The sequence below is a fragment of the Danio aesculapii genome, chromosome 10 (assembly GCF_903798145.1).
Source record: "Danio aesculapii chromosome 10, fDanAes4.1, whole genome shotgun sequence".
Classification (NCBI taxonomy): domain Eukaryota; kingdom Metazoa; phylum Chordata; class Actinopteri; order Cypriniformes; family Danionidae; genus Danio; species Danio aesculapii.
The window spans coordinates 20,261,255-20,273,940 of NC_079444.1; the positions used below are offsets into that span (position 1 = coordinate 20,261,255).

The 12,686-nt window shown below is 33.0% G+C and overlaps 2 protein-coding genes across 2 annotated transcripts in view; one reads left to right on the forward strand and one right to left on the reverse strand.

Moving 5' to 3' along the window:
- The window catches only part of gmcl1 (germ cell-less, spermatogenesis associated), a 17,531-nt gene extending 5,170 nt beyond the window's left edge, over window positions 1-12,361 (reverse strand). The window contains exons 1-10 of the mRNA XM_056467370.1: window positions 12,147-12,361; window positions 11,115-11,301; window positions 7,258-7,381; window positions 7,061-7,157; window positions 5,874-5,971; window positions 4,502-4,614; window positions 4,361-4,426; window positions 4,186-4,270; window positions 2,623-2,713; window positions 2,407-2,547 (exon numbers count right to left, since the gene is read on the reverse strand). Coding sequence (XP_056323345.1) covers window positions 2,407-2,547; window positions 2,623-2,713; window positions 4,186-4,270; window positions 4,361-4,426; window positions 4,502-4,614; window positions 5,874-5,971; window positions 7,061-7,157; window positions 7,258-7,381; window positions 11,115-11,290 — 991 coding nt within the window. The 5' untranslated portion in view covers window positions 11,291-11,301; window positions 12,147-12,361. The remainder of the gene's footprint in view (window positions 1-2,406; window positions 2,548-2,622; window positions 2,714-4,185; window positions 4,271-4,360; window positions 4,427-4,501; window positions 4,615-5,873; window positions 5,972-7,060; window positions 7,158-7,257; window positions 7,382-11,114; window positions 11,302-12,146) is intronic.
- On the forward strand, window positions 8,919-9,948 carry LOC130236631 (leukotriene B4 receptor 1-like). The gene has a single exon (XM_056467371.1). The coding sequence runs from the start codon at window positions 8,973-8,975 to the stop codon at window positions 9,921-9,923; it is 951 nt and encodes a 316-aa protein (XP_056323346.1). The 5' UTR covers window positions 8,919-8,972; the 3' UTR covers window positions 9,924-9,948.
- Window positions 12,362-12,686: the final 325 nt, after the last annotated feature.

Here is a 12,686-nt window from a genome sequence, read left to right on the forward strand (position 1 = left end):
CTATGTTCATTAACTAACCCTTACTAATATGAACAAATACTGTAATAAATGTGTTCATTGTTTGTTCAAGTTAGCAAATCCATTAACTAATACAACCTTATTGTAACGTGTTACCAAATATACAAACATTACGTTTCTATAATAAAAGACATAAAAATATATAAAACAAGATTTTAAAAATGTACTTTTGATTTACTTCTGATAGAAATTCTACCATTTTTAAAGGATTCATATTTTAAATAATTCCTATAATAATAATTAAAGGTCTCCAGATAAAAATCCTTGGCTGATGTTTTTAATAATGTTAAAACTACACCTTTGAGTAAATGTCCATGAGTGAGTCTCGTGTGTCCAATAATACAGCTTCAAAAGTTCACACTGTCGGCGCCAATAGCCTAGTGGTTAGTGTGTCGACACACTTAAATATTGCTTGATATTAACAGCAGGTTTGGCATGCTGTCCCGGGACAGAACCCTGAGCTGGGAGATAACCAGGGCTCCCGTCTGGTCAATGACCATGTAAGGGGGTACGGGATCAGGTAGTTGTCGAGAGCTCCCCCTGGTAAAAAAGGAAAAGGGGAGGATGGGGGTGATGGGAGGTTTCTTCAGAAAACGAAGATATGGGAGTAGTTTTAGACAGGCTACTTATTCACCTTATTCTTCGTGTAAGAGGGGGCGCAGCCATTTGAATCTTTTTGAATATTTTCTTAATATATTAATTTGTCTGTGTAGTATTGCAAACACTTGTTTGTAAAGCAAGTAGTTTGACCGTTTTCTGTCGTTTATTATTCTGAGTCATTTCTTCCATAAGTAGGCCCACACGGAATCTGCGCGCGCAGAATTTCGCAGATTTTTAGCCCATCATTATTTCTGTTTATTTACTTGTGTAAATTTATATTTATTCAGTTTTTAAATTAATTTTACTAATATTATTGACTAATATGAAAATATTCATCTGATTTATGTACAATACAGTTTGTAAAGTAATATTTTCTGTCTTTTAGTAGATATATTATATGAGAGACTTGCTTTGTTTACCAAATAAAGTGAATCTAATTGGATTTGCATTTTAAAGATTAAATACAAGTTAAAAAGATATAATTTTTTATTTCATATATTAAGGTTTTAGTTATGATACTCCCAAAATAATTCTGCAGAAATACGCAGATTTTTAGCAAAATTTTCCGCAGAAATACAAAAAATGTCCGCAGATTCCATCTGGCCCTACCCATAAGTGACTGAATCGGAAGTTCTAAAACAATCGTAAAAACGAATGCACTTCTGCATTGACGAATAAGGTCAATAGTGAGTTTGGATTAACCTGATTGACTTACTAATGATTACAGATGAGAGACCAGCCACGAACAATCATTTTACATGATCCTCTTGAAATTAGTTTGTGAAACTTCACATCTTGTGTAAACAACCTCATCATGTCTTGAGTTAAAAGAATAGATTTTCTTCCTATTAAAGGCTGGATTTAAAAAAAAAATCCCATTCTGCTTTGTCATTTGTTTAGAATATAGCTTTATATTAAGGCTTTAATTCTTCTTGTGTGTTTGCATAATTATCCATTCAGACTATTTATTCACTAATGCCATATTAGCAGCATTGGCTATATTCATGGCAACTCTTGTGATAAATATTTAATATATAATTTACAATCATTTCTGTTTCTTAATCGTTCATACAATAAAATATACAAATAACACTGATAAATTTCAAATAAAGTTGTTTCAATTTGATCAATAATAAATACTGTAAAATCCCTCCAGGAGACAGCTTTTTAAACATTTTCCTTAACATATTTCCTGAATAAAAATTCTCTCTAATATCATTTCAAAATATACATTCTATTAAAATATGTTTTATCATCAAAAAACATTAAAAGAAATCACAAATACATTAAAAGAAAACAATGTGGTTGCAGACAAAATGTGTAAAATTAAACAAAATATTATCCATCAGGTTAGATATGAATAACTTAAACCCCTGACCTTTGCCTCTCCACTTAATCATCACCTTTAGGGCTGCACAATATATTAAAAAAATTAAATTTTTGTGATAATTTTGTATTTTCGTGACAACAACAATAGTATATTCAACATCCATATAGCAGAATCAATCAAATTAATTTAGTTTGTGTGCCAAGCATTTATGTGTTGCATGCATAGATTATCTAAATTTGACCAATCAGATGGGGTCTTGCTGTCTTTATACCCGCCTCCCCTGTAGCTGCTAATATCCTATTGGCTAGACCGGCCCAAAGATGATCCTACTACCTGAAAATGAATACTAATGGTAGGATTAGAGACAAGAGACGAAAACAAAATATAAATGATAAAATTTAAATATAATATAGAATATAATAAATCAGTATGAAAGGATGGATTTCTGTGAATCTGACCAGGAGGTAGGATGTTGTCCCGTTCCAGCATGCGGGCCGAGGCCAGGTCATTAATGATGTACTGTAGGCGGATGTGTCTGAACACAGGGACGAAGGGCATCCCATCATCTGTGTTTAGAAATGGCTCCACTTCTCCAGCATCTGTGAATGAGAGTTGGGGAAGATTACAGAAATATATACTATATTCATACAAATATTTCCATATATGAAACGTACCACTTCTTCTTTTACACAGCCAGGCGTCTGCATCCAGCAGAAGTTGTTTGATTGGACCGTCCCAAGATGGATTAAGCTGCAAGAACATCCACTGAAAAAAGAAATGAAGTTTTAATATTCATAACAGACCTCTCACTCACTACATATTATACATGTTTGTGCAGGCTCATCAGACTTCTTTTGTGTCATCAAGAACATTTTCTTTGCCAGCAAAGAAATCAGGTTATGAATAAATAATAATGTGCATTTATGTATACTCTTATGTTTCATGTTTCCAAAATCTATACACAATAGGGCTGCACAATATATTGTCATCATCAATATCGCAATGTGCAAACCTGCAAGATCTACAATACAAATTAGGATTATAATTAACCAGTAACTACAGTTCAGAACAGTTGATAAGTGGAGTCACTACAGAGTTCAACCATAATCTAATAGAGATTTTAAAGTCTGTGCCCATGTAATCAATCTGGGCACAAGTTATAAAGTTTGGCCCTTTAATTAAGATTGTGTTAGTTTATTTATAGAATGAAGGCTATGCAATGTTATTTTACATTAGATTGTTGGATTTCTATACCCCAATACTGTTAGACTCCATCAAAACACACAAAATGCAGTTTATTTCTTTTTTCTGTGTTCCTTTTATCAGTTTCTTTTAACTTGTATAATTTAGTATATTTTATCCAGTTGGATTTCCCCATCAACGTAAAATTATTAATTATTTCAATATGCAAGTCGTCTTGTGAAATTATATTTGTATCGCTATATATATATATATATATATATATATATATATATATATATATATATATATATATATATATATATATATATATATATATATATATATATATATATATATATATATATACATATACACATATATATACACACACATACAAACATACATCTCTCTCTCTCTCTCTCTCTCTCTCTCTCTCTCTATATATATATCTATCTATCTATCTATCTATCTATCTATCTATCTATCTATCTATCTATCTATCTATCTATATATTTACAAAAACAAAATATTGCAATCTTTATATATATTATTTATATATCTTTATATATATATATATATATATATATATATATATATATATATATATATATATATATATATATATATATCATAAAATATATTTTTAAAATTATATACATGTATACTTCGAATGGGAATAATTTTTAAATCATAAAACAGAAATATTTTAATTTTAGCATAGAAAATTATATAAAATTTATATTTTATTTAAATAACAAAAAAAAATTTATTATTATTGTTGTAGGCATATTAAAACATAAATAAATCTCATTCAAAGCCATAGCACCATTAAATGCATGAAATAAGCAAGCTTGTTACTTAAATCATCTAAACATTTTGAATATCACCAACAATATGAAAGCTATTCTCATTTTGTTCCCTTATCAAAATAAAAAACCAACACTTAAAAACATTTCTGCTTCTGAAATGGCATTGAAAATCTATGAACATGAAGTAGTTTATACTGAAATGTTTTTCTTAGTGAATTTATTATATCACAACATCACGTCTCCTACCTTCTTCAGTGCCGTGTAAACATCCATCTCCACTTGCATTACAAACAGATCCGAGGACTGAATGAGTTGCTCCATAATTTCTCCCCTACACACAGATGTTCAATGAGATCAACCATTCCTAATCACCAGATCCTTCATATGAGGTCAGAGATGGATGTATATATTAGTACCGTACCCGAGCTCCTTCATTAGCTCCACATTCTGATGCGTCATCAGGTTATTGAGGAGCCACTCTAAACATCTGCAACATGCCACAGCTTCAGTGAAATGTAAAGTGTGTTAGAGAATAATGAAACTCAAAAAAAGGATTACTGACTTCTTCATGACGGAGTCCAAGCCATACATGGTGGCTGAGTTATAATAGCTGCACACGGTCTTCACATTCACATTCTCCTTCATGGTCTCTCCACACTGCTGGATCAGGCCATCCTGAGAAAGACAGAAAAATAATAAAAATAATAAAGCTAAAAACACAATCTACATCAGTATTTACAGCACAGAAATCATGGCTAAAGGTGTATTGGCTGGCTATCAGGGTGTTGTTATAAGGTTGCTTAGATGCTATAATTTCAAATGTACCACAAAGTGCTTTGAAATGTGCATTTTTGTTTGATGAGTGCAGTAATTTGAACTCAAACATGACAGGACAAGATGTAGAGTAGCTCCTCCTCCTTTTAACAGCCAATAGCCTTTTGTTATCATCACAGCTCTGCCAGTAAGAGTAGTCAATGGCTTTAGATATAGACATACAGCTGAATTCAATATTATGCTGTAAAAGTATTGCGTAACATAACAATAATAGTTTTAATTATTATAACTATTAATTATTTATAATATAATGATTTAATATAACTATTCATTATTATAACTATATAATTATAACTAATTTCTAACAACTCGTTTCTTTTCTCTTTGCCATCATGACAATATTTACCATTTTACTAGTTATTTTGCAAGTTACTGGTATTGAGCTTAAAGTGAAATTTAAAGGCTTAAGATAAGTGAACTAGACAAGTTCGGTTAATTAGGAAAGTCATTAAGATTAAGTTAGTTATGAAAGGTATAAGAGTGGTTTGTTTTGTGGTAAATTGAAAAAATATATACATTTCTTAAGGGGGCTAATAAAATTCACCTTAAATTAAGAAAAAAAACAACAACTTTTATTCCAGCTAAACTTAAAAAAAAAAAAACAAGACATTCTCTAGAAGAAAAAAACATAGGAAATATTGAAAAATGTCCTTGCTCTGTAAAACATCACATCTGGGAAATATTTAAAAATGAATGCAAATTTCAAGGGAACTTTAATAACTATTTTAAAAGGTGCACTATGCAAGTTTTGCCAAATGACATTGATATTTGAAAGCACCAAAACAAACATGTCCGTAAACCAACAAAGGGTTTTGTATTGCACAAAAGCAAGATAAGGAATTAGGCTGGTATTTTAGCCTTGACTCAGTTACATGAATGTAGGCTAAATTAACCTACTACAGTTATTTATTTTTCGCAGCTAGCCTGCTGCAGAGCCGTGAACAATAATTTTAATTAATTATATAAAAACAATGCAAGATCTTGTTTACACTGCAAAAAACTAAAAAATTAACTGAGGGTATTAATTTAGTTGCATAGATAAATGCTACATCTTTATAAAATCAGATAGTAATGATGCCATATTTAACACAAATACTCACCAACTGAAGCATGCAAGCAGCTGCGAGAATATTAACAACCCGACTCGGTTTGATCAGAACATCATCCCTGTAGAGTGACCCAAAAACCACTTGAAGGGCTGCAGATGGCGAAGAAAACAAGATTAGGATATGACAGTCTTGCGCAGAACTGTAACCCCTAATAGTTAGACATGGCTAAATTGTCTCCCCTAACTTTCTGAATTTCCAGTACTGCTTTGCTGTTCTCCATTATGCAGTGCTCAACTATACAAAACAGGCATGCTAGTCGGTCAGTCTAAATACACTAGTCAACAGCTGGGTTTGCATCACCCTGTGTTAATGCAGTATTGTGAAGTATCGCATGAGAAACGAGTGATGGATACTGTTAAACCAGATTTACTAGAACTAACACTGAAACTAAATATATAGATATGTGTTCACAAAATAAAAAATAAAAACCATTAATGAAATAAAGTAAAAAAACTGAAACCTAACTGAAATCTGAAATTAAGAGAACTTTGAAATAGTATTAAAACAAAGACTAATTTAAAAATGCAAACCTATAGTATCCTTGGACTGCACTTCCAATAAAACTGAAAGGTTTATATTCTAATTAACAAATATTAAACCTCATTACCATAAATATAACTACATGCTAAGTGACTGATGTTGTTGGTTTGTAATGTGTATCTTTTCTAAAACTCTTAGTTAAACTAAATATATTGGGCTGTGTGAATTTATTTTCAAGATCAGAGGCAAATTATCTGCTGGCTTTTTCAGGGGGGGCAATAAATGTCATGTAAAATGATATTCAATCTCATATTTAACACTGAATAAAGCACATAATCAGCACATAAGGTTATAGTTTATGGTTAGAATGTTATAGTTTATGCTGTTTAGCCATGGCATCACTGGAATAGAAAGAAATATATAAACTTTGAATGTTCCATGATCACAAAAGTTCGGATGTCTTGTAATAAACCCAAGCAACAATCCAGAATTTTTCCAGTGAGTATTTCAATGAATGCCCCATGGCAATGATGTGGCTTTATCATGTCACATTAAAATCAGACCTTGAATTTCCTTCAACATTTTGTTTACTTCATACGTAAAACAAATTGGTCCTACAACATTGAAGATGTTAAAAATACAAAAACAACAACTTAAATTTGTTCACTGCATCAAAAACACATTCCCAGAATCCTCACCCTCAGTGTCAATGTTCTGGTCTGGGATCTCAAGCTCAATAACCATCATGTTGGACTCCTTCCAGGATCCACTGAACATGCTGGAGAAATAGCCTGACTGTTTTGAAGCAGGAAAACGAGAGGGAAAATATTTAAATCAAAGTAGAAAAGGAATGCTTCTCATGTATGCACAGCATTAGCATCTGAATTGAACCAACCTGACAGAGGTAGATTTTATGAAGGTTCCACTCCTGCCCCAAAGCACGGATCTGGATGTCACTGTTTTCTCCATTCAGGAATAGTGTCTGGTAGATGTACTTAGAGGTGCTTTTTAACTTCTTCCTGTTGCCAGAAAAAAAAACAGACCGAAAAGAAAGAAACATGAGTAAAACCTTTACAGTTTGGAGACGGTAAGGTTAGTAAACACATTTTTACTCAGCATGGTCTTGATTGATCTAAATTGATCAAAAGTGGCAGTAAAGACTATTTTAAATTTCATATTTCAAATGAATGCTGTTTTAATGTTGTAACCTGGAAAAACAAACTATCCATTGTAAATATATACTGGATATCCCACACAAAAAAATACAGCATGTTGCAATTTTTTTATTATTAAAATTAAAGTCTTCCAAGAAGGAGCCATGCAGAATAATAATAAAAAAGATAATCTGACTGTATTATTATTTTATACACGCGCATCAACTGCTGGATTGTGTGTTTGTAATTTTTGTTCTAAAAATAATTGGTATGAACATTTTTATTGTCATTTTAATATTGTTTCATTCAAACGATAATTATAGTAGTGGAACATTACAAGTGCATAAAGCTAGAAGTAGGAAGGAAAAAAGTACAGATAATATATAAATTTTATTCATTTTCTTGTCGGCTTAGTCCCTTTTTATCCGGGGTTGCTACAGCGGGATGAACCGCTAACTTATCCAGCACGTTTTTACGCAGTGGATGCCCTTCCAGCCGCAACTTATCTCTGGGAAAAAAGCAATTCTGGCACCTGTACATAAGGCACTGCTGGGATTTGAGCCCAGGATCTCCTGTTTACAAGACAGGCGCTTTAACAAACTAAGCCACATCGCCACTGCTGTAATATATAAAATAAATTATCAAAATAAAAATAATTATATTAGACTGTGCTGTAATTTTTCCACTATTAATCAATGTCTGACAACACTAGTAATACCAGCATCGGCGGAGGGCAGGACACTTTTAAATAGCTTACAAATTGTGATTTTGTTCCCAGGTTTCAGAGTCTAAAATCTCGATGGCTCTGTGGGTCTTGTGTGTGATTCTTATTTTCTATTGGATTCAAGTCAGGTGACTGTCTGGGCCATTCTAGCAGCTTTATTTTCTTTTCTGAAAGCAGTTAAGAGTTTGCTTGGCAGTATTTGGGGTCACTGACTTGCTGAAATGTCCACCCTTGTTTTATCTAAGACGTAGGAGTTGGGAATGAAGCAGCTAATATTCATCTACACTGACAAAGGGCAGGGCTGCTGAATAACTACTAGATTTTTATCTTGGGGCTTTCCATGCCTTTTTACACCTTCCTTTCCTCATGTGTTAAATACTTTTTTCTGTCTCATTTAATTTCATTAAACATAAAATCAGCTAGTTGAGAGATAAAGTTATTTTCTTTGTATGCGTGGTTGTTTCTGGTGAAAATTTCATGTCAGCAGCACTTTTAGAAAACTATTTTCTGAGAAAAATGGTGACGTGTTCAATACTTATTTTACCTGCTGTAATGGACGTTGTACTAAACGTAAGAGAAAAGAAGGAAGTGAGGGCAAGGTTGTGGTATTAGTTAAAATACGTAGGAGTCAAAAAAAAAAAAAAAAGTCCCTGTTCTTCAAATAGCCGTTGGGCATTCAGTGAGAGAAGAGCTTAATAAAAGAAGACTGCATTTTCCAGACAGCAAAATCTGATGATGGCGTTAGATTTAGGCTTCAACTCGACATCGAACACCACTGCTGTGGGATCAGAGAAGATCGCTCCTGCTGTAGTTCTGGGTTTGTGTTGTTTAGTGGGTCTGCCAAGCAACATCACTGTTATCATCAGCATTGCTCGTGAGTGGAACAAAAATCTGAGTTTCACCTTAAAGCTAATGCTCAACCTTGCGGTCTCTGACACTCTGACTCTTTCCTTGGCTCCTTTCGTGCTGCATGGGATACGCTTTGGATGGAAACTCGGCCTGTGGTTTTGTAAGATCCTGTTCTTCTTGGGTAAATGGAGTCTGTTTGTCGGTGTCCTGACGGTCACGTCTATGAGTGTTCACCGCTATCACAATGTCATCAAGTCTAGGGTTGCTAACAGGATGATTCTGCATAGAATAGAGCGACGCCACAGACACATTCAGCTGATCTGCATCTCGGTTCTCGCCTTTGCTTTTGCTTTACCATTACTTTTCACTCGCAGACTCAACGACAACAATGGATTTCAAAGATGTCAGAGGTCAATCACCTCATCCTCTATCGAAGTGACTTTACTGTTTCTTGACATCCTGCTGGGGTTTGTCATGCCATTTTTGATCATGTTGACATCTTATCTCTGGATGCATAAAGGTTTGAGTCGAAAGTCAAAAGGTTTAACTACAGCTCAGAGAAAACAGGGGACAAAAGTAAGGACTTACAAGAAGAGACTTGTGGTCAGTGTCGTTGTGGCTTTCTTTCTGTTTTGGACTCCTGTGCATGTAGTCAATGTAATTGATATCGTTACTGCTCTGACTGAAACATCTCATCCCCATGTTCATTCCCAACTGAAGTCCTTCCGACAATATTATGGTGATACCAGCAAGACTCTGGCTTTGCTAAACTGCTGCCTGGATCCTTTCCTCTATGTTTTCTTATCAAGGAACATCATAAAGTGTACTAAGTAGCACCTCCAACTATTCAATTAACAAATATTTGCTATACAAGTTTTTATTTTTGTTGAATGAATGCAATTCTAGAAACTATGATCTGCCAAAAATTATCTGTAGAAATAAAACTTGATTCAAAAAGCTTACAATAAAAATTGCCGTTGTTTTTTTCCATTTTATTGTAACTGCATTTTACACTACTATTGTGAAACAGCAGGAAGATAAATGTATTAAATAAATACAGGTTTGAATTCTGACAGCTACAGTATTATTATTAAATATTATTTTAATGGGAAATGGGAAAGAGAACTGTGCATGGTGGTTTGACCATTTAGTTTCACAGAAAATGACAATGTGTGAATAGAATGATGATCAGTTTGCAAGTACAGGGCTGGTCCCGTTTTGCCTTTATATTCCCACACACTAATATAAAAGCACAGCTTTTCAATAGGTGTAAAAAAGGATTTTTTTTATTGTAAATAAAATATTGTAAAAATCATTAGCATACCACTTTAAGTCCTTTTTATATGTTTTGCAAAATATTATAATTTATTATATTATTATATTACAGAGAAACAAATTTAAACATGAACAGTGTGTAGTTATCTTGGTTATAATATTAAATTGAATTTACTTTTTAATTTATTTTGTTTCAACTTTAGTTTATACATAAAAGCAATTTACAAACAAATAACTAAACATTCTCTGACAGCAGCAGTGACTCAAAAAATAACATAATAAATTACTTTAAAAAAAAATAAAAATAAAAAAAGGCTAGATTTGCTAGATATTTATTAGTGGCCATAAATTTTTTTTACATTTAAATAAATAAAATCTAACATTTGAAGGTTTGGATGTATATACTTTTAGCTAAAGAGAATGCATAAATTAATCATAAGTGACAGACAACAATATGGTTACATATGGTTTCATTTTATAATAAATGTTGCTTTTTTTTCATGGGTTACAAGTATCACAGGTACTTAATCATATATTTTCTGATAATAATCAGAGATGTTTCTTGAGGATCAGAGGATCAACATATCAGAACTTTTTCTAAGCAACACTAATCTTTAATTGTACTAATATTTCATAATTTTATTATATTTCTGATCAAATGAGAGCAGTTTTCACTGAGCAAAAAGAACTTCACCCCACCCATCCCCCCTAATATTTCACCAAGCCCAAACATAGTGTTTGTTCTCCGACCTGCGTGGCGTGTCTAGCTGGCTGTCATCTTCTTCCGGCTCGCTGTCACACTCACAGCGCGAGCTGCGTTTCCTCTTCCTGCACTCACAGCTGTGTCTGTTTCCAGCACACTGCCGCTCCACAGTCTCCTCAGGGCCCCGGGGGGACGACTGAAAGCGGCTCCCGAGTGAACCCATAATTATTCAGCCTACAAAAAACAGACACTACCCATTTAGTCATGTTAGAAAACTGCTTAATAACACTGACATAGCAAAATAACTGCATAATTGATGCATTTGAGCAAAGTACCACCAGCAAAATTTATAGATCAGCAGTAAATCATCACTTTAAACTGCTTAATTTATACAATCTAAAGTTAATTTGCCTAAATTATTGTTACTGTATAATATTCAAATAAGTCCTGTGAAGCTTCAGTCTGTTGATTTATTACAGGAACTTTGATGTTACATTACTGTGGTGACATCTTTTTTGTACTTGTCAGTTTTTGGATTTTTAATTATTAAGGGGTCGTAAAGAAAACATACAAAATATACATTTAAATGTTTCTTTTGTCACACTTTATCAGTTGTTTTTGTCCTCCTGCAATGAGCCATGAATCTCTACTAAACTGAAATATAGAGTGAAAAAATTGATTCTCAAAAAAAATCTGACAATATTTTATCAAAACAACTGCTTAAAAAGTAGTTTTGAACTTGACATCATCCAATATTTCGATTTTTGGCAAGGTAAGGCAAGTCTTCCTTTAATTAATCAAGAAAGGAAGTATAATGAGAACTATTAGTTGTTTCTTTTTTGCTATATTAATGTTTCTGCATATTCTTGTTTTCAAATAAGTCATGTACAACCTTGAGTTAGTACAGAAACAGTCAGTGATGTTACTCATTTAACTGACTAGCTTATAATGATTTCTTGTTCGTGTCTCAGTGTAATGTCATCTAACATAATTATCCAATAATTTTAATCAATCTAATTAATTTTAAAAGAAGCTGGACATTAAAAGACAGTAGCAGACAGTCTGTTGTAAACACTCACCGCACAGGTCTGTTTCTCAAAATACCGACCACACACCCTCAAATCCGCTCATCAACCGCTGTGCAAATGCATCATTGGTCGTATAATGAACACACAAACTGGCTGTTAATCGCTGTACACGGAAATCGGCTGTTTAATGTGTAATAAATTAATCTGCAGTTTAAAACAAAAGCAGACACAAACAGAAGCTGTCTCTCTTCCACGTCACGGTTGCCTGTGAGTTCAGCGGGCGCTGCTGCCACCTGCTGTCTCGGAGATGTAGCAATCAGTGTTTACTTTTGCCGAGAACAAAAAACTATTTAAACGTTTGTGTTCACCCAAAATATAACAGATTTAATTGCAATCTTGCTTAATGCCATTTTACATTATTTCATTAATTCATGCATGCATTCATTCATTTGTTTGTTTGTTTTTGTTTGTTTGTTTGTATTCTTTCTTCCTTTCCTTCTTTCCTTCTTTCTTTCTTTCTTGTGTTCATTTAAGTGGTTATTATAAGGTTTTCAACCTAAACTTTTAACATATTAAAGTCAAAGACACTGA

What these genes read in the sequence shown, in the direction of transcription:
- LOC130236631 (XM_056467371.1), top strand. Translation starts at nt 8,973, where the DNA reads ATGATGGCGTTAGATTTAGGCTTCAACTCGACATCGAACACCACTGCT.